This window comes from Monocercomonoides exilis (genome assembly GCF_001643675.1).
Source record: "Monocercomonoides exilis strain PA203 chromosome Unknown scaffold8-1962414, whole genome shotgun sequence".
Taxonomy (NCBI): domain Eukaryota; phylum Preaxostyla; order Oxymonadida; family Polymastigidae; genus Monocercomonoides; species Monocercomonoides exilis.
In genome coordinates, this window is record NW_027150553.1 from 1,168,469 (window position 1) to 1,189,545 (window position 21,077).

At 36.9% G+C, this 21,077-nt stretch overlaps 4 protein-coding genes across 4 annotated transcripts; 3 read left to right on the forward strand and 1 right to left on the reverse strand.

Moving 5' to 3' along the window:
• Positions 1–1,301: 1,301 nt before the first annotated feature.
• MONOS_15607 (uncharacterized protein) lies at positions 1,302–2,735 on the reverse strand (the record flags this gene model as incomplete). Its single annotated transcript, XM_067868495.1, has 1 exon — positions 1,302–2,735. One exon carries the CDS (start codon positions 2,733–2,735, stop codon positions 1,302–1,304), a length of 1,434 nt encoding a protein of 477 aa, XP_067733045.1.
• Positions 2,736–7,324: 4,589 nt separating this feature from the next.
• MONOS_17140 (uncharacterized protein) lies at positions 7,325–8,423 on the forward strand. Its single transcript, XM_067870032.1, has 2 exons — positions 7,325–7,424; positions 7,923–8,423. Exons 1-2 carry the CDS (start codon positions 7,422–7,424, stop codon positions 8,163–8,165), a joined length of 246 nt encoding a protein of 81 aa, XP_067733046.1. The 5' UTR covers positions 7,325–7,421; the 3' UTR covers positions 8,166–8,423.
• Positions 8,424–9,223: 800 nt separating this feature from the next.
• MONOS_15606 (uncharacterized protein) lies at positions 9,224–11,012 on the forward strand (the record flags this gene model as incomplete). Its single annotated transcript, XM_067868494.1, has 1 exon — positions 9,224–11,012. The coding sequence occupies one exon, from the start codon at positions 9,224–9,226 to the stop codon at positions 10,412–10,414; it is 1,191 nt and encodes a 396-aa protein (XP_067733047.1). The 3' UTR covers positions 10,415–11,012.
• Positions 11,013–11,273: 261 nt separating this feature from the next.
• MONOS_15605 (uncharacterized protein) lies at positions 11,274–13,633 on the forward strand. Its single transcript, XM_067868493.1, has 2 exons — positions 11,274–11,349; positions 11,438–13,633. The coding sequence occupies exon 2, from the start codon at positions 11,676–11,678 to the stop codon at positions 13,524–13,526; it is 1,851 nt and encodes a 616-aa protein (XP_067733048.1). The 5' UTR covers positions 11,274–11,349; positions 11,438–11,675; the 3' UTR covers positions 13,527–13,633.
• The last annotated feature ends 7,444 nt before the right edge of the window (positions 13,634–21,077 follow it).

Below are 21,077 nucleotides of genomic sequence, written 5' to 3' on the forward strand. Positions count from 1 at the left end.
AACACTTAGAAATCTATCATATGTTTATATTGAAATCTTCAATGTGCTTCTCTATCTTTCTGTGATCACATGCATTTGGAAGATAATAATTTGAAAACATATTACGCTTTTTTGAAAATTCTTTTGCAAATAACTGCGAATCAGAAAATTACACATACTCCAAAAAATGTCATGATTTTAAAAATAATCATCCATATTCTCATTTGAATGCTTTCCTCAATTTCATCGTTTATGTTTTAATTGAACCCTTGTGTTTCAGTTGAGCATTCGAAAAGCAGTGAAAAAAAGCAAAAACACTCAATACATAAAAATAATCTCAAACAAATCACAGAAAACATTTTCAACTCAATGAAAGATTCAGCCAGGTTTTTTGGGTGATTATTTTTGAAATCATGATTCTCATCCTGGATTGTCATTCAACAAAAATAACTCAATTCGAATGAATCCTCATCATTTCTTTTTGCTGAATGTTTTTATTAAAAGTTATTCTATTATGGACATAACTCAATAGATGATTTGAAAAAAAAAAAGAAAAAAAACGTTGGAAATATTTATTTTTCAAAAACAAAGTGATGAAATCTCATGAAGTCTGTAACAATAATTTTTATTCTGAAAATGTTTCAATATTTCATTCTGTAGTTTTATCTTTTGTTATTTTTTTTCGTCCTTCTTTGAATTTACGTGTTTAAAAAATTTAAGAAACAAGAAACAAGTTTATAACTTTATTTTTTCCCATTGAAAACAGGAATAATTCATTGAAATATCTCTTCTTTGATAAAAAAAGGAATGAAAGATCACATTTGAAAATTCAATAAAACAAAAGAATAAAAAGAATAAAAAGGATAATGATTTAAACAAAAATACAAGAAATGAGATTATTCTGTTGAAGATGAACAAGATTATTTGACAAAGAATTCCAATCACATGCCTATGTGTAATATTCACAAGATGATGAACATTTCATGAAAAAGAATAACTTGGGATATTTCTTTTTCAACAATCTTCTCTCTTTTCTTGAACTCAAAAAAAAGACATTGAAGAGGTTTTTCTTCTTTCCTTCCTTTTTCATTTATTCTTAAAAATAACAAATATTTGAATTTTTGAAAAATTATTTCTTTTTTCTATCAAACAGAAAAATCCATAAAAATTATAATGAAATGAAAACAATATGCATCTGAAAACAAAACTCCAAATATTTAAATAAAAGAAATGTGCAAATCAAATCTTTTTTGTAATAAATATGTGTATTTTTTATTTAATATTTTACTCCATTTCTCATTTGACTAATTTGCTTCTAAACTCTATGAAAATATTACACTTCCATCAGATACCACAACCACATTCGGCGAAGGACTTAAATTTGAGTTGCAATCAATTTTCATGTGCAATAAACCAAGGTGACCTGTTGAAACACTGAATAGCGTTCCTACCGATGAAAGTGCTCCTGTTCCAATTGAACTCTTATCTTTGCCTCTCCCAATGACTGAAATCTTCTTCTCTCCAATATCAACTGTTGTTGTCTCGCTTGTGTGATTCCCTTCCATCAGCGTGACTGATGAGCTCAGCTCTTCCAAGCCCGTCTCCACTGCATGTCCCACCGTCTGGCATGGAGCCGATTCGCCCATTCCACACAGCCCACTCGAGTCGCTTCCATTTACCCCCACAAACAGAACCTTTGTCCAACCCTTCAGCCACACCTTTTTTGATGTTTGGTTATATGACCAAGCTTTTGCACTTGCATAATTGTATGCATAGCACACTCTCTGGTCATCTGTGTTTGTTGTGTAACACTCTTTGAACGGATTTCCTGTGCTCAAAAAAACATTGTTATAATCTGCAAATTCTAAATCATGCCCATATGGATTGGATGCATCCCTGCATTTGCATTCATGAAAGAAAAGGAAAAAACAATAAATCTTATCATCTGGTGCATTTTGTCTATCTGGATTAAAATGAAACCCTCCTCCATATCTCATTGCAGAGCATGAGATAAATTGAACGCTCCTCATTTTGAACTGGGGAACAATATTGAAACAGCACATGCCCCCACCGCAATCACCAGAAATTGTACAAGAAGAAAAGCTACAGTCAAACACACACGCGCTCTCTCCACCTCCATTCTCATCTCTAACACATCCTGTTCCTGAAACCTGAAAATTATCCAATCTCAACCCCCCTCCTTCTCTGTTTGCTTTACAATTCTGGAAGTCACATCTGCTGATCCGAACACATGTTGAAATTCCATATGCATACATTCCTCCTCCATATTGATTTTGTGCTGTACAGGCATTGAACACATTATTTTCGATACGCACAGATTTGATTGTATGACACATAATCCCACCGCCTCTACAATATGCATAACAGTCGTTGAACGCGCAATGAGAAACTGTTAGTTCTCCATTTCCCTTGTTGTACATGTAAATAGCTCCTCCACTTGACACTCCATCAGTATACGAGTCACTTTCTCCTGTTGTCCTCGATCCGTTCCATTCACACCAAGTGAATGTGTTTGCTCCATTGAATGTTTCATTCTGTCTGTCTGGTTTCAATGGAATCTCTGTTGTTCCTTCACATTTAACATTTCTTGTCCGATAACATCCCACAAACGAGGTGTTCGAGACAGTCAAAGAGGCAAAGGGGTTGTTGAGGGAAGGGACAATCCCGCCATCATATGCATCGCAGACCGATGAAAATGAGCAACTGTTCATAAAACATGTGATTTGTGTTGACATTGTGGTTGAAGGTGAGCATGCATCATTTGCTATTGAGATGTTGAAAAATATTAGTTTGAAGAAGGATATAAGGGGAATGGAAGGTGAAGAAAGGAATGGGGCAGAAGATGAGATGAGAGATTTGCATATTGAAACGCTTCCTTCTCTTTTAATTTTTTTATCATGCACCTGTTTTGCATCTCCGCGCCATGTAACAGAATATTTCCAAAAGTCAGATCCTTTCACTATCTCTTCTGCTGCCTCTGAAAACCATGTTGTTAAAAATGGAAAAGCATCTTTTTTCTTCAACTCCGCTGAACGGAAACAACATTCCAACATTCTTCCTCCTCTATTTCTTTGATAATCTCTTTTTCTCCCATTTCCATCTTCTGCCTTCTTTCCATATTCCATTCGCATTCATTGCTATCAAAGACTTCTGAAAAGACTCTAGCATCAACAGAAAAATAGAAGAGAATAAATGAAAAGGATATTATTGAAATATCAAAAACAAAATAACTTCAACAAATTAAAAAAAAAATACAATAAAATACAATAAAATACAATGTGGCAATAATTAGAATCTTTTCATAATTAACAATCTTCACACACCTCTTCATCTTTCGCTTTTCAAGATATTGTTCCTTTCTGTGAACGCACCCGCTGCCACATCTCCATCTTCCATCATTCAATCAACAACATTGCTTCTCTTTTGCTCCAAAAATTGCTGCTTATTTCCAATCTCAGCTTCGCTTGCACTCCAACAACTCACACAAAAAAAATCTTAAAAAAAATTGACGAGTATGATGAAGAAAGCGAAGAAGACGAAGAAGACGAAAATTGTTGAATAAAGGGAAAACAGCTCCTGTTCCAATCGAACTCTCCGTCCTCCCTTTCCCAATGACCGAAATCTCCTTTGTCCCAATCGCAATCGTTGTTGCCTCGCTTTTGTGATTCCCTTCCATCAGTGTGATTGTCAAGCTTATCTGCACCTCACACATCTCAAGCGCCTTCTTCACCGTTTTGCACGGATTTGACTCATTTGACCCGCATAGCTCATTCAGGTCATTCCCATTCACAGAAACATAGATCGTCTTGTCTTTCAGCCAATCCTTTTTCATTGTTTGATCATATGTCCAAACACTTGCATTCGAGTAGTTGTATGCAAAGCAGATCCTCTTATCATCTGCATTCGTTGTGTAACATTCATAGAATGGATTTCCTGAATCCAAATACAGATTGTATGTATCTGCAAATTCAGCATCATGCCCACGTGGATTGGCTGCATCTCTGCAACTGCATTCATGAAAAAATAAGAAGAAGCAATATAATTTATTATCAGGTGCTGTTGCTCGATTTGGATGCAAACATAATCCCCCTCCCTCTTGCCGTGCTGAACATGAAATAAATTGGACGCTCCTCATTTTGAATTGTGTGGCAGGAATATTAACACAATACATGCCTCCACCAACAGTATTTGTGACTGAGCATGAAGTGAAACTGCAGTCAAACACACACGCACTCTCCCCTTCTCCACTTTCTGTTGGAATGCATCCTGTTTCTGAAACCTGAAAATCATCCAGTCTCAAACCTCCTCCCCAGCCATTTGCAGAACATTTTTGAAATTCACATCCGCTGATCTGAACACATGATGAAATCGAATAAGCATGAATTCCGCCACCTGTATTTGCTTGTGCTGTGCAGCTGCTGAATGTGCTGTTCTCACACACAATTGTCTTGATCGCATGGCAAAATACACCTCCCCCATATGCGTCGGAATAGCAGTTGTTGAACTTGCAAAATAAAATAGATAACATTCCTTCTCCCAAATTGAACATGCATATCGCTCCCCCGCTCGATGTGCCATCTGCCCATGAATCGCCTTTTCCCGCTGTTTTCGACTCATCCCATTCGCACCAAGAGAATGTATTCGGTCCATTCTCTGTTATATTCTGTCTTCCTGGTTGTTTCTTATTTCCTGAAGTTCCAATATATTCAACATTCCTTGTCCGACAACATCCCACAAACGAGGTGTTTGAGACAGTCAGAGAAACCAAGGGGTTGTTGAGGGAATGAACAATCCCGCCATCATATGCATTGCAAACCGATGAAAATGAGCAACTATTCATCAAACAAGTGGTTTGTGTTGACGTAGAGGTTGAAGGTGAGCATGCATCATTTGCTGTTGAGATGTTGAAAAATGATAATTTGGAGAGGGATATTAGGGGTATAGAAGGTGATGAAAGAAATGCTGTTGAAGATGAGATAAGAGATTCGCATGTCGAAACACTTCCATCTTCGCCTCCTTCTCTTTCCCTTGCCTCTTGGTGAAATTTCACAAAATACCTCAATATGGCCGTATCCCTTTTCCCATCTCTTTTGCCCCTTCTTCATCGTCTGCTTTCCCCATATCCCTTTTTCTTCTGTTGCAATCTTCTGCTTGTTTTCAAAAATCCTTTTTCTTTCATCGATTTTGAATGTTCGCGCAAAAGCTCCTGCTATCATTTAAAAAATATATTTAATAAAACAAAAAAATTCAATATAAAATTAGAAATTAAACACAAAAGAAAAATATCAAAAATATGAAAAAACTAAAAATATATAAAATGAATTATGAAAAATCAGTATCATATTCTTTTCTCAATCTTTCGCTTCAACATCCGCTTTTGTGTCTTTTTCTTTTCGAATTTTTGTCAAATTTCTCCTTCAACCATTTCTTCAATTTCTCACATTCTCTCTTTTATCGCTTCCCCTCCTTCTTTTCAAAATACCTTTTCCATTTCGCAAATCCCATCTTTTCCATTCATTTCATATATTTTCTTTGATTAATTCCTCCGCACGCCCTAAAATTGTTTCAACTGTGTTTCCAAAAGTGCTCAAAAAGCCATCTTTTCTCAACCCTTGCGCTTTTATCCAATGAAGATATTCTTCCAAAAAGATCCTAAGCAATATTAAAGAAAATATATTGTAAAATTTTTGAAAAAATGTTATTTCTTTTATATGAAAAAAACATATATTCATGCCTTTAACAATCTCCATTCTTCACTGTTTCTGTCTTTCTGTCTTTCTTCTTTCTTCTTTCTCCTTCTCCAGATTATTTTTCCTTTCTGCAAAAGCACCCATTTCCCCCATCTCATTCTTCCGTCATTCAATCAACAGCTTTGCTTCTCTTCTGCTCCTCCAAAAATTCATCCCATTTCCGTCCTCCTGTTCTGCTTCCACTCAAATTGCTCCTTCAACTTGTGTTTTCAAAAATAGGCGAGGACGACTGAGAAGAGGAAGAAGTTGAGAAGAATAATGAGACGATGATGGCCAAGAAGGGCAAATCGAAGGAAAAAATGAAATTGTCAAATTAAGAGGGGTAGATAATGGCGAAGATGGCGAAGAAGAATGATAGAAGAAGAAGAAGAGGAATAAGGCGAAGAAGGCGAAGAAGGCTTGGAGGAAAATGAAGAAGAATATTAGGAAGAAGAAGAGGAAGACAAATATGATAATGGATAAGTAGGATAAAATTATATTAAATTTTAATTGTTGAGGAGATGCATTTGAAAATAATGACGAAGAAGAATTCGATGAAGGAAATGAAGGGGATGAAGATGAAGATGGAGATGGAGATGAAGAAGAAGATGATGACAGCAATGATGGCAATGACAAAGAAGAAGATGATAAAGATGGTGAATGCGATGTTATTGTCAAGTTTGAATACTATATATTTTCTGTCAGAAGATATTCTCAGCATCACAGTCTCGTTCTCTGCTCTTGTGAATAACGTTTCAATGATAGAAGGCTGAAGACAAAGGTCAAATGACTCAAAGTCCATTTTGCCTGTAATCCACTCCAAGCTTCTTGTATAACGCCAAACTTTCTGATTTTCTCGTATATTTGGTTCAAAAGCCAAGTAATCAAATCCAGTTCCATCGCTCCCCCCGGTCCATAAAAGCAATGTCTTGCCCTTCTTATTCCAAGAAATGCGCCTTGTTCTGCTCCAACTGCCTCCAATATCCTGTTTCAGTTATTTGCCCCAATCTCCCCAACAAAATTTTTCTGAAAATATCCCCGCCATCTTCAAAAAGGTTCCCTATTCGGGCAAATCTTTCAGATTTCCTTTATAGCTTTGAACATTTTCCAATACCGTTGATTTCTGCTCCATTAAAATTCATTTTTCATCAAATTTCTATCCAGAGCATGTTGAGTCCATAATAAGAAGCATAAACATTCGTAACAAAACACATCTAGGCTCTAGTAATATATTTGTAAGATAACATTTGGCTCCCTTCCTCTCTGTCTTGCTCTGCATGGAATAAATTGTCCATTTTTTATAAATCGTCTGAATCACGACTTTGGAGAGGTTACGGATGGAAATATCTTCACAACATATAGAACAATATAAAATACATACATTGAAAATTCTTCATTTCCATCGAAAATATTGTTGCTCCACAGCATTCCATCAATAAATATGAACAATTTCATCTTCCATCAAGCGGATATTCTTTGTAATACCCAACCCTTTCACTAAAAATATTTCACTTAGTCAACCTGTCTTTGTTTTAGCTTCTGAATCTGACCCCGTTGGCAGTTTCTGAGCATTTGGCATTTCTTGATCATGTTCCATAACGAATTAGAGCCACAAAAGAAAAGAAAGTCCTACTCGATGTGCCGTGGCTGAACGGGCATATGAAGACAATGCGATTGTAAAAGGATGGATTTATGGTGTGGAGTGATGGGGTTGAGTTTTTGGAGGAGACAAGGTTTTGAGAGGGAAAGGAGCGATAAAAGAATGTTTTTTGTGGAAAAGAGGTGTTTTTGGGAGGTTTAAGAGGCAAAATGGATGCGTGGGAGATGGATAGGGATGGAGTTTGGGAGGGGTTATTTTTTCGATTTTTGTGAGTTGGAAGGTGTGGAAGTTGCGTTTATTATTTGAAAAATGGAATTTGTTGTGTTGAAGGTGGGGCGAGGAGGGAATAGAGGGGGAAAAGATGGGTGGAGTGAATGGAATATATTTTTTGGAGGTGAGGATTTGAGATGGAGAAGAAATGGGGAGGAGATGTGATTTTTTTCAAATGCAGGGAGAGAGAAGAGGGCTCATATGAGGCGGAGCAAGAGGGAGAGTATTTGCGAGTGAGTGTTTGATAAGAAGGAAAAGTGGGGTTGAAGAAGAAAAAAAAAAGAAAGAATATTTTTTTATCATTTTTTATTTTTTATTGAAAGGACCGTTTGGACGCTCCTCTCATTTGCGGGGCAAGTGTTGGAGGCGGAGGCAGAGGAAGACAGGAAGAAGGAACATCAGCGCTGGCGCTTTGCATTGGAGGTGTGGAGGCAGAGGAAGATGAGGAGCTGATTATGGGAGGTGTTTTGCAATGGAAAGAGACAGAAAAAGGATGGAGATATTTATATTTTTTTGGTTGGAAGAAGGGGAATGGGAGCTGGGGGGACAGGGATTGTGATATTTAGTGGGATAGTATTGCTGTTGTTTTGAGGGGAAATGGAGAGAAGAAGAAGAAGATTTGGGAAAGAGATGGGAAAGGATTCTTCAGATGGAATCTTCTTCATTGCTTGCATTTTTATGGAATGGAGTTTGTGGAGGTAATTCGAGAGGAAGCAGAACAGAGGATTGAGCTTTTGTTAATATTTAGGAGAAGTGGAAAAGAAACGTAGCCGGGATAAATGAATTTTGCTGACAGAAAGGAACGATATTTTGGGGAAAAAAAAGGAAATGAAGAAGAAAGGACGAATTAGAAAAAGTGTGTGAAGAAAATTCATTATAAAATAGTTTGTTATTATTTGTTTTGTTTTGTTTTTTAAAAATATCTTTCACATTTTTTTTTTACAAATTTGTATATTTTCTTAAATAAAAATTTCATGATATTTTTTATTTGATACATATTTTTATTCAGAATATTGAGTGAATTGCCGAAAGATGCGCGGAAAGCCATCATATGTTGCCTGAGGGATGTCGATGGAGCGCAGACTGTTTATTCTTTTAATCCTTGCTTGAAGAATGAGCAGAAGATGGGAAGAAGAGATATTCTATATTTTTTTTTGGTTGAGGGCTGGATGGAGGAAGAAGGGAAGAGAAGAATGGTGAAAGTGAGGTTGAATGGGCAATGGAAGAGAGTGTGAAAACAACATATTATTTTTTTTTTTGGAATTGGATTTGAAAAGCGAAGGCGTGGTGTGGTGTGGTGCTTGGAGTGGATGATGTTGGGGTGAGAGTTAATTGGAGAGAGGCAAACAGGGGATGAGGGGAGTGAAGGGAAATGAAGATTTGTGGAGGTATTTTATTCTTGTTTGTTCATTTTCTTCATGTTCCATTTTTTATTTTTATTTGTATTTTTTTTGATTTGATTGATGTGTGATGCGATCAGGTGTTGCCAGAAGCGCTGGGGGAGCATGAAACATGGGATGTGGAAACACTGCTTTTTTTTCTGGGCATTCCTGGAAGAAATTGGGAGAAAACAGCAGCAGAAGAGTGTTTGGCAGAATGAGCCAGGCGGAAAAAACTGAAGAGAATGGGAAAAGATATTTTTGTGGAATTTTTTATTTACAAAAATTTTTTTTGGAAGCAGCAGCAGATGAGGCAGGAAAATGGATACAGCTGCATTGGGATATTTTACGATATGGCACAAAGGATCATGTGGCAAATAAGTGAAGGGAAAGGAAGAACTTCTGTGAATGAATTTCATTTCTCTTCTTTTTGCCAATTTTTCTCATCACCTTCTATTCCCCTTATATCCCTCTCCAAATTATCATTTTTCAACATCTCAACAGCAAATGATGCATGTTCACCTCAATCCGCTACGTCAACTCAAACCTCATGTTTGATGAGCAGCTGTTCATTCTCATCAGTTTGCGATGCATATGATGGCGGGATTGTTCCTTCTCTGAACAACCCCTTGGCTTCCTTAACAGCCTCAAACACCTCATTTATTGGGTGTTGTCGAACAAGGAATGTTGTATGTGAAGGAAATGCAGATGGAAAGTTGACTCCAGGGAGACAAAATACAACGGATAATGGAGCAAACTCATTCATTTGGTGCGAATGGAGCGGATCGAAGACGACAGGAGAAAGTGACTCGTGGGCTGATGGAGTGTCAAGCGGAGGGGCAATCTGCATGTACAATCAGTCATCTGCCACTGTTTCAGTTTCGCATTGTGTGTTTTGTGAGTGCGTTGCGCATTGGTGCGGTGGAGGTATTAATTGCTACAACATTAAATCAGTTGAGATTGTGAATAACACATTTGATTCATGTAATGCGCAAAATCGATATGGAGGGGGGATGTTCATTTATTTGATTTCATCGTGTGTTCGGATCAGCGGATGTGAATTCCAGAATTGCAAAGCAAATAGCTATGGAGGAGGACTTTATCTAAATGATTTCAAGGTTTCAGTACAAGGATGCATTGAAGCAGAAAGTGGAGGAGGGGAGAGTGCGTGTGTGTTTGACTGCATTTTCACTTCATGCTCGGTCACAAGCACTGACGGAGGGGGCATGCGTTGTGTTAATATTCCTGCCACACAATTCAAAATGAGGAGCGTCCAATTTATTTCATGCTCAGCAGCGGCGTATGGCGGAGGGTTGGAGCTGTATCCAAATCGAGCAACAGCGCCAAATGATGGATTTTATTGTTTCTTCTTATTTTTCATGAATGCAAATGCAGAACAACCTCCAATCCATATGGGCATGATGCCTATTTTGTAGATGCATATAATTTGTATTTATCATCAATTAACCCGTTCTATGAATGCTACACGACAAATACAGATGATAAGAGAGTGTGCTATGCGTATAATCCATCAGGGACCTGGATATATGACCAAACATCAAAAAGGGATTGGCTGAAGGACAAGACGATCTATGTGTCAGCGAATGGAAATGATAATTTTGAGTTGTGTGGGGCAAATACAACATTTCCGTGTCAGACAGTGAAGAAGGCGTTTGAGATGTGTGAGATACAGATTAGCTTGACAATAACGCTGATGAACGGGAATCACACAAGCGAGGTGACAACAATTGAGATTGGGACAAAGAAGATTTCAGTTATTGGAATGGGCAAAGAGAAGAAGAAAATCTGATTGGAGGTGGATTTGTGTTGTTCATCCTTCTTCATCTTCTTCATCTTCTTCATCTTCTTCATCTTCTTCATCTTCTTCATCTTCGCATTTTTTGTTATCTTTGTTTTTTTCTTTTTCTCTTCCTATTTTTTTTATTAACGAGACACATCTTCATCGAATTCTTCGCCTTTGACTTCTTCTTTGCCATATTCTATTTCATTATCATCTAATTCTTCTTCGCTTTTAAAAAGAAATCCATTGATTCTTTTCGTCATCTTTCTCTTTCTCTTTGCCATCATTAGCCTCTTATTTTTTTTTTTGTTTTGTTTTATTCAGGTTTTCGTTCCCCTTCTTTTTCATCTTCTTTTTCATCTAATTCAGAGATTTGGGATTTTGGAGTTCTTGGAGAAGAAGGAAATGTGAGGATTGGAAAGAGAAAATGTTTCAGGAGAAAAGGAAAGGAATGAGATTGACAATGAGATTGGAATCAAAGGCGAAGAAGATGGATGAGGTGGAAGAAAGAATCAATATTAGAAGAAGAAGAAGAAAGAAAAAGTCAGTGAAGAGGAGCGAATGAAAAAGGCATGAGTTTTTATTTATCATAATAATAGCATCTTATCTTGTAATTTCTTTTCTTTCTTTTTTTTGTATATATATATTTATTTAAAAGAGATTAGGATTTTAGAAAAGGAGGGGAAGCGACAGAAGAAAGAGCGAAAAGCTGATGAGATGACAAAAGAGGGAGTCTGAAAAGAATTTGAGAAAAAGAAGGTATGAATTAGAAAACAGATTGAAAAGGAATGAATGGCGAGGAAATGGAGGAAAAAGGAATTTGAAGAGAGAATGTTTTGAGGAGCATTTGAAGAAGAGTGAGAAAAGGGGAAGAAGATGAAAAGTTTGTTGTGGGGATGGGGAGGGACAATGAGGCAGGGGCATTTGATGTGAGTGGGAGCATTGGGGTGTTGACAAACATCACATTGAAAGGGTGGAGAAGAGGGGGAGAGATATACTCGGGAAGGCTGTTTGGAGGGAAGGGATATGGAGGGGAGAAGGGTGGAGGTGAAGAAAAAGAAGAAGGAGGAAGAGAAAGAGAAAGAGATGGAGATGGAGAAGGCATTGAAGGGAGTATTTCGGTGAGCGAATCACACTTCTCTTCTTTTTGTGTCTCATCAGCCCCATTCCTCTCATCCCCTTCAATACCCCTTGTATCCCTCTCCAAATTATCATTTTTCAACATCTCAACAGCAAATGATGCATGCTCACCTCCAACCACTGCGTCAGCCCAAACCTCGTGTTTGATGAGCAGTTGCTCATTCACTTCTGTTTGTGATGCATATGATGGAGGGATTGTCCCTTCCCTCAACAATCCCTTGGCTTCCTTATCTGTTTCAAATACATCATTCGTTGGATGTTGCAGGACAAGAAATGTTAAATGTGAAGGAAATGCAGGTCATACGCTGACTCCAGACAGACAGAACGAAACAGAAAATGGAGCAAATTCATTCACTTGGTGCGAATGGAGTGGATCGAGGACAACAGGAGAAGCTGATTCCACCACAGACGGGATATCGAGTGGAGGGGCCATTTTCATGTACAACAAGGGAAATGGAGAACTTTCAGTTTCGAATTGTCTGTTTAATAATTGCTTTGCATACAGCCGTGGAGGTGGAATTATGTGCTTGACAGTTATGTCTGTGCGTATCGAAAATAATGTGTTCAATGCGTGTACAGCACAAAATCAATATGGAGGAGGAATGTATGCTCATACCATTTCATCATGTGCCCGAATCAGCGGTTGTGAATTCCAGAATTGTAAAGCAGTTAATTACGGAGGAGGACTTCTTCTTGAAAATTTTCAGGTTTCAGAAACAGGATGTATTGAAACAGAAAGTGGAGGAGGGGAGAGTGCATGCGTGTTTGACTGCAGTTTCACTTCATGTTCACTTACAAGCACAGGCGGCGGAGGCATGTTTTGTAAAACTGTTCCCAATCAATTTAAAATGAGGAGCATTCAGTTTATTTCATGTTCAGCAACTGCATATGGAGGAGGGCTTCATTTGGAGCCAGCAAAACAAGCTGTTTCGGATGAAACGGTTTATTGTTATTTCCTCTTCTTCCACGGATGCAAATGTTCAGCCAATCCCCCACTTGGCCACGATATGGTATATCTGGATTATTACAATGTCTTTTTGAATTCAGACAATCCATTTTATGAATGCTACACCACAAACACAGACGAGAAGAGAGTGTGTTATGGACATGATTATTCGAGTTCAACGGGTTGGACATTTCAGCACACAGAAAAGAAGGATTGGCTGAAGAGAGGGATTCTCAATCGATTTGTGGCTGTGAGTGGAGGAAACGCAGAAGAGTTGTGCGGAGTGAATGAATCATATGCATGCAGAACCATTGGTGTTGCAGTTGAAAAGAGCGTGATTCAAGTGAGTCTGTCAGTCACACTGATGGGCGGGGATCACACAAGCGAGACAACAACAGTTGAGATTGGGACAAAGAAGATTTCGGTCATTGGGAAAGGGAGGACGGAGAGTTTGATCGGAACAGGAGCACTTTTATCAACAAGAGAGCTATTCAGCGTGTCAACAGGTCATCTTGGAATGAGCCACTTGAAGGTTGACTGCAACTCAAATTCAAGTCCTTCTTCACAGAGTGTGGTTGTTGTATCTGATGGGAATGGGTCACTCTCGTCGGAGGAAGTTATTATGTATTTATTATCATTTTTTATTTTTTTTCATGTTTGATAATGAAAATAAAGCAAAAAATAAATGTGGTGGTTTTTATTAGTCAGGACATTTTTTTAGTAAGCATAGGAAAACAAAAACAAGTTAAAAATGAACAAAACAAATTGTGACAAGTTTTAATATATTTATTTGAATTCGTATTTAAAAAATAATATGCTCTGATTTTATTTTTGTTTTGTTTCGAATAAAGATCTCGAGAGTTTGTGTTTGTTTAATTTTCAAATTATTTATTTATTCATTTTTTTTTTTCATATTTCCCCTTTCCGCTTGTCTTTAACAATTTGTCTCAGTAATGCAAGAAATCGTCTGTTATTGTTATTATTTAAAACATCATTTTTTATTCAATTTGTTTGAACGAAAAGTGTGAAAAGTTCCAATTTCTGATTTATTATTTTCTAAAAAAAAAAAAAAAAGACTGAATGAATGTTAAATATTGACATTAAAGAAGTTCACTAATTTTATCAAAATTCAATGCAAAAAGAAGTTTTGTGAAAAAATCAATAAATGTTTCATTTTGCAAAAGCATGAATATTTTTCGATTTTAATCATGTGGACTTTCTTGGAAGTCACATTGTTCTTATCATTTCATCTGGTCAGTTATTAACAGGTGCCCTCTTTTCATTTATCCAAACATAAATGTTTTTCAAACCAAACATCATTCTTTTTCAAAAACAAAAATTGTGTTTTGAAATCTGAGTTATATTTTAGAATTATTGTGTCTGAGATTATTTCATTTTTTTTATTATGATTTTTATTTTTGATCAAAGACTTGTTCGTGGGATAAGAGCACTTGAGTGTTGAAGGTTATGATATGGGTGATTGTTTTTGAAATCATAACTTTCATACAGGGGTGTGGCCATTGACATTTCATCCTTTGACATGAACATTGCCACTGAAACCAAGTTGATCGAAACATAGAATTTCCGACTTTGGTGAACAATCAAAAGCCAAAAAATGACAATCAACTTCATGTGGATTTCTGCTCACCTTTGTTATCAAACAAACTCGAACAATCAAAATCAATTTTCACTGAGACTTCCTGAATGAAAAACAATAATTTTGAAAAGGATAAAACATCCAAAGAAGTTCAAATTTTGTTTCAATGATCAAAAATTTTGAAGAGAACTCACAAATTATTGATTATGTTTTTTATTCTATTGATTTTTTTTTTTCAATAACAATAGAGCATTCAAAAAAAAATTTTCTTCATCGTTCATCACTCGTATTTTTGAAGCATGTTGAATTAATATTTATTATATGGTTTAATTTATTTCTGTTGAAATCATAAAATAATTTGAAATCAAAAAATTATTTCATCAATAATTTGAAAGTTCTCTTCAAAATTTTTGATCATTGAAACAAAATTTGAACTTCTTTGGATGTTTTATCCTTTTCAAAATTATTGTTTTTCATTCAGGAAGTCTCAGTGAAAATTGATTTTGATTGTTCGAGTTTGTTTGATAACAAAGGTGAGCAGAAATCCACATGAAGTTGATTGTCATTTTTTGGCTTTTGATTGTTCACCGAAGATGGAAATTCTATGTTTCGATCAACTTGGTTTCAGTGGCAATGTTCATGTCAAAGGATGAAATGTCAATGGCCACACCCCTGTATGAAAGTTATGATTTCAAAAACAATCACCCATATCATAACCTTCAACACTCAAGTGCTCTTATCCCACGAACAAGTCTTTGATCAAAAATAAAAATCATAATAAAAAAAATGAAATAATCTCAGACACAATAATTCTAAAATATAACTCAGATTTCAAAACACAATTTTTGTTTTTGAAAAAGAATGATGTTTGGTTTGAAAAACATTTATGTTTGGATAAATGAAAAGAGGGCACCTGTTAATAACTGACCAGATGAAATGATAAGAACAATGTGACTTCCAAGAAAGTCCACATGATTAAAATCGAAAAATATTCATGCTTTTGCAAAATGAAACATTTATTGATTTTTTCACAAAACTTCTTTTTGCATTGAATTTTGATAAAATTAGTGAACTTCTTTAATGTCAATATTTAACATTCATTCAGTCTTTTTTTTTTTTCTTTTTTAGAAAATAATAAATCAGAAATTGGAACTTTTCACACTTTTCGTTCAAACAAATTGAATAAAAAATGATGTTTTAAATAATAACAATAACAGACGATTTCTTGCATTACTGAGACAAATTGTTAAAGACAAGCGGAAAGGGGAAATATGAAAAAAAAAAATGAATAAATAAATAATTTGAAAATTAAACAAACACAAACTCTCGAGATCTTTATTCGAAACAAAACAAAAATAAAATCAGAGCATATTATTTTTTAAATACGAATTCAAATAAATATATTAAAACTTGTCACAATTTGTTTTGTTCATTTTTAACTTGTTTTTGTTTTCCTATGCTTACTAAAAAAATGTCCTGACTAATAAAAACCACCACATTTATTTTTTGCTTTATTTTCATTATCAAACATGAAAAAAAATAAAAAATGATAATAAATACATAATAACTTCCTCCGACGAGAGTGACCCATTCCCATCAGATACAACAACCACACTCTGTGAAGAAGGACTTGAATTTGAGTTGCAGTCAACCTTCAAGTGGCTCATTCCAAGATGACCTGTTGACACGCTGAATAGCTCTCTTGTTGATAAAAGTGCTCCTGTTCCGATCAAACTCTCCGTCCTCCCTTTCCCAATGACCGAAATCTTCTTTGTCCCAATCTCAACTGTTGTTGTCTCGCTTGTGTGATCCCCGCCCATCAGTGTGACTGACAGACTCACTTGAATCACGCTCTTTTCAACTGCAACACCAATGGTTCTGCATGCATATGATTCATTCACTCCGCACAACTCTTCTGCGTTTCCTCCACTCACAGCCACAAATCGATTGAGAATCCCTCTCTTCAGCCAATCCTTCTTTTCTGTGTGCTGAAATGTCCAACCCGTTGAACTCGAATAATCATGTCCATAACACACTCTCTTCTCGTCTGTGTTTGTGGTGTAGCATTCATAAAATGGATTGTCTGAATTCAAAAAGACATTGTAATAATCCAGATATACCATATCGTGGCCAAGTGGGGGATTGGCTGAACATTTGCATCCGTGGAAGAAGAGGAAATAACAATAAACCGTTTCATCCGAAACAGCTTGTTTTGCTGGCTCCAAATGAAGCCCTCCTCCACATGCAGTTGCTGAACATGAAATAAACTGAATGCTCCTCATTTTAAATTGATTGGGAACAGTTTTACAAAACATGCCTCCGCCGCCTGTGCTTGTAAGTGAACATGAAGTGAAACTGCAGTCAAACACGCATGCACTCTCCCCTCCTCCACTTTCTGTTTCAATACATCCTGTTTCTGAAACCTGAAAATTTTCAAGAAGAAGTCCTCCTCCGTAATTAACTGCTTTACAATTCTGGAATTCACAACCGCTGATTCGGGCACATGATGAAATGGTATGAGCATACATTCCTCCTCCATATTGATTTTGTGCTGTACACGCATTGAACACATTATTTTCGATACGCACAGACATAACTGTCAAGCACATAATTCCACCTCCACGGCTGTATGCAAAGCAATTATTAAACAGACAATTCGAAACTGAAAGTTCTCCATTTCCCTTGTTGTACATGAAAATGGCCCCTCCACTCGATATCCCGTCTGTGGTGGAATCAGCTTCTCCTGTTGTCCTCGATCCACTCCATTCGCACCAAGTGAATGAATTTGCTCCATTTTCTGTTTCGTTCTGTCTGTCTGGAGTCAGCGTATGACCTGCATTTCCTTCACATTTAACATTTCTTGTCCTGCAACATCCAACGAATGATGTATTTGAAACAGATAAGGAAGCCAAGGGATTGTTGAGGGAAGGGACAATCCCTCCATCATATGCATCACAAACAGAAGTGAATGAGCAACTGCTCATCAAACACGAGGTTTGGGCTGACGCAGTGGTTGGAGGTGAGCATGCATCATTTGCTGTTGAGATGTTGAAAAATGATAATTTGGAGAGGGATACAAGGGGTATTGAAGGGGATGAGAGGAATGGGGCTGATGAGACACAAAAAGAAGAGAAGTGTGATTCGCTCACCGAAATACTCCCTTCAATGCCTTCTCCATCTCCATCTCTTTCTCTTTCTCTTCCTCCTTCTTCTTTTTCTTCACCTCCACCCTTCTCCCCTCCATATCCCTTCCCTCCAAACAGCCTTCCCGAGTATATCTCTCCCCCTCTTCTCCACCCTTTCAATGTGATGTTTGTCAACACCCCAATGCTCCCACTCACATCAAATGCCCCTGCCTCATTGTCCCTCCCCATCCCCACAACAAACTTTTCATCTTCTTCCCCTTTTCTCACTCTTCTTCAAATGCTCCTCAAAACATTCTCTCTTCAAATTCCTTTTTCCTCCATTTCCTCGCCATTCATTCCTTTTCAATCTGTTTTCTAATTCATACCTTCTTTTTCTCAAATTCTTTTCAGACTCCCTCTTTTGTCATCTCATCAGCTTTTCGCTCTTTCTTCTGTCGCTTCCCCTCCTTTTCTAAAAATCCTAATCTCTTTTAAATAAATATATATATACAAAAAAAAGAAAGAAAAGAAATTACAAGATAAGATGCTATTATTATGATAAATAAAAACTCATGCCTTTTTCATTCGCTCCTCTTCACTGACTTTTTCTTTCTTCTTCTTCTTCTAATATTGATTCTTTCTTCCACCTCATCCATCTTCTTCGCCTTTGATTCCAATCTCATTGTCAATCTCATTCCTTTCCTTTTCTCCTGAAACATTTTCTCTTTCCAATCCTCACATTTCCTTCTTCTCCAAGAACTCCAAAATCCCAAATCTCTGAATTAGATGAAAAAGAAGATGAAAAAGAAGGGGAACGAAAACCTGAATAAAACAAAACAAAAAAAAAAATAAAAGGCTAATGATGGCAAAGAGAAAGAGAAAGATGACGAAAAGAATCAATGGATTTCTTTTTAAAAGCGAAGAAGAATTAGATGATAATGAAATAGAATATGGCAAAGAAGAAGTCAAAGGCGAAGAATTCGATGAAGATGTGTCTCGTTAATAAAAAAAATAGGAAGAGAAAAAGAAAAAAACAAAGATAACAAAAAATGCGAAGATGAAGAAGATGAAGAAGATGAAGAAGATGAAGAAGGATGAACAACACAAATCCACCTCCAATCAGATTTTCTTCTTCTCTTTGCCCATTCCAATAACTGAAATCTTCTTTGTCCCAATCTCAATTGTTGTCACCTCGCTTGTGTGATTCCCGTTCATCAGCGTTATTGTCAAGCTAATCTGTATCTCACACATCTCAAACGCCTTCTTCACTGTCTGACACGGAAATGTTGTATTTGCCCCACACAACTCAAAATTATCATTTCCATTCGCTGACACATAGATCGTCTTGTCCTTCAGCCAATCCCTTTTTGATGTTTGGTCATATATCCAGGTCCCTGATGGATTATACGCATAGCACACTCTCTTATCATCTGTATTTGTCGTGTAGCATTCATAGAACGGGTTAATTGATGATAAATACAAATTATATGCATCTACAAAATAGGCATCATGCCCATATGGATTGGAGGTTGTTCTGCATTTGCATTCATGAAAAAATAAGAAGAAACAATAAAATCCATCATTTGGCGCTGTTGCTCGATTTGGATACAGCTCCAACCCTCCGCCATACGCCGCTGCTGAGCATGAAATAAATTGGACGCTCCTCATTTTGAATTGTGTGGCAGGAATATTAACACAACGCATGCCCCCTCCGTCAGTGCTTGTGACCGAGCATGAAGTGAAAATGCAGTCAAACACACACGCACTCTCCCCTCCTCCACTTTCTGCTTCAATGCATCCTTGTACTGAAACCTTGAAATCATTTAGATAAAGTCCTCCTCCATAGCTATTTGCTTTGCAATTCTGGAATTCACATCCGCTGATCCGAACACACGATGAAATCAAATAAATGAACATCCCCCCTCCATATCGATTTTGCGCATTACATGAATCAAATGTGTTATTCACAATCTCAACTGATTTAATGTTGTAGCAATTAATACCTCCACCGCACCAATGCGCAACGCACTCACAAAACACACAATGCGAAACTGAAACAGTGGCAGATGACTGATTGTACATGCAGATTGCCCCTCCGCTTGACACTCCATCAGCCCACGAGTCACTTTCTCCTGTCGTCTTCGATCCGCTCCATTCGCACCAAATGAATGAGTTTGCTCCATTATCCGTTGTATTTTGTCTCCCTGGAGTCAACTTTCCATCTGCATTTCCTTCACATACAACATTCCTTGTTCGACAACACCCAATAAATGAGGTGTTTGAGGCTGTTAAGGAAGCCAAGGGGTTGTTCAGAGAAGGAACAATCCCGCCATCATATGCATCGCAAACTGATGAGAATGAACAGCTGCTCATCAAACATGAGGTTTGAGTTGACGTAGCGGATTGAGGTGAACATGCATCATTTGCTGTTGAGATGTTGAAAAATGATAATTTGGAGAGGGATATAAGGGGAATAGAAGGTGATGAGAAAAATTGGCAAAAGAAGAGAAATGAAATTCATTCACAGAAGTTCTTCCTTTCCCTTCACTTATTTGCCACATGATCCTTTGTGCCATATCGTAAAATATCCCAATGCAGCTGTATCCATTTTCCTGCCTCATCTGCTGCTGCTTCCAAAAAAAATTTTTGTAAATAAAAAATTCCACAAAAATATCTTTTCCCATTCTCTTCAGTTTTTTCCGCCTGGCTCATTCTGCCAAACACTCTTCTGCTGCTGTTTTCTCCCAATTTCTTCCAGGAATGCCCAGAAAAAAAAGCAGTGTTTCCACATCCCATGTTTCATGCTCCCCCAGCGCTTCTGGCAACACCTGATCGCATCACACATCAATCAAATCAAAAAAAATACAAATAAAAATAAAAAATGGAACATGAAGAAAATGAACAAACAAGAATAAAATACCTCCACAAATCTTCATTTCCCTTCACTCCCCTCATCCCCTGTTTGCCTCTCTCCAATTAACTCTCACCCCAACATCATCCACTCCAAGCACCACACCACACCACGCCTTCGCTTTTCAAATCCAATTCCAAAAAAAAAAATAATATGTTGTTTTCACACTCTCTTCCATTGCCCATTCAACCTCACTTTCACCATTCTTCTCTTCCCTTCTTCCTCCATCCAGCCCTCAACCAAAAAAAAATATAGAATATCTCTTCTTCCCATCTTCTGCTCATTCTTCAAGCAAGGATTAAAAGAATAAACAGTCTGCGCTCCATCGACATCCCTCAGGCAACATATGATGGCTTTCCGCGCATCTTTCGGCAATTCACTCAATATTCTGAATAAAAATATGTATCAAATAAAAAATATCATGAAATTTTTATTTAAGAAAATATACAAATTTGTAAAAAAAAAATGTGAAAGATATTTTTAAAAAACAAAACAAAACAAATAATAACAAACTATTTTATAATGAATTTTCTTCACACACTTTTTCTAATTCGTCCTTTCTTCTTCATTTCCTTTTTT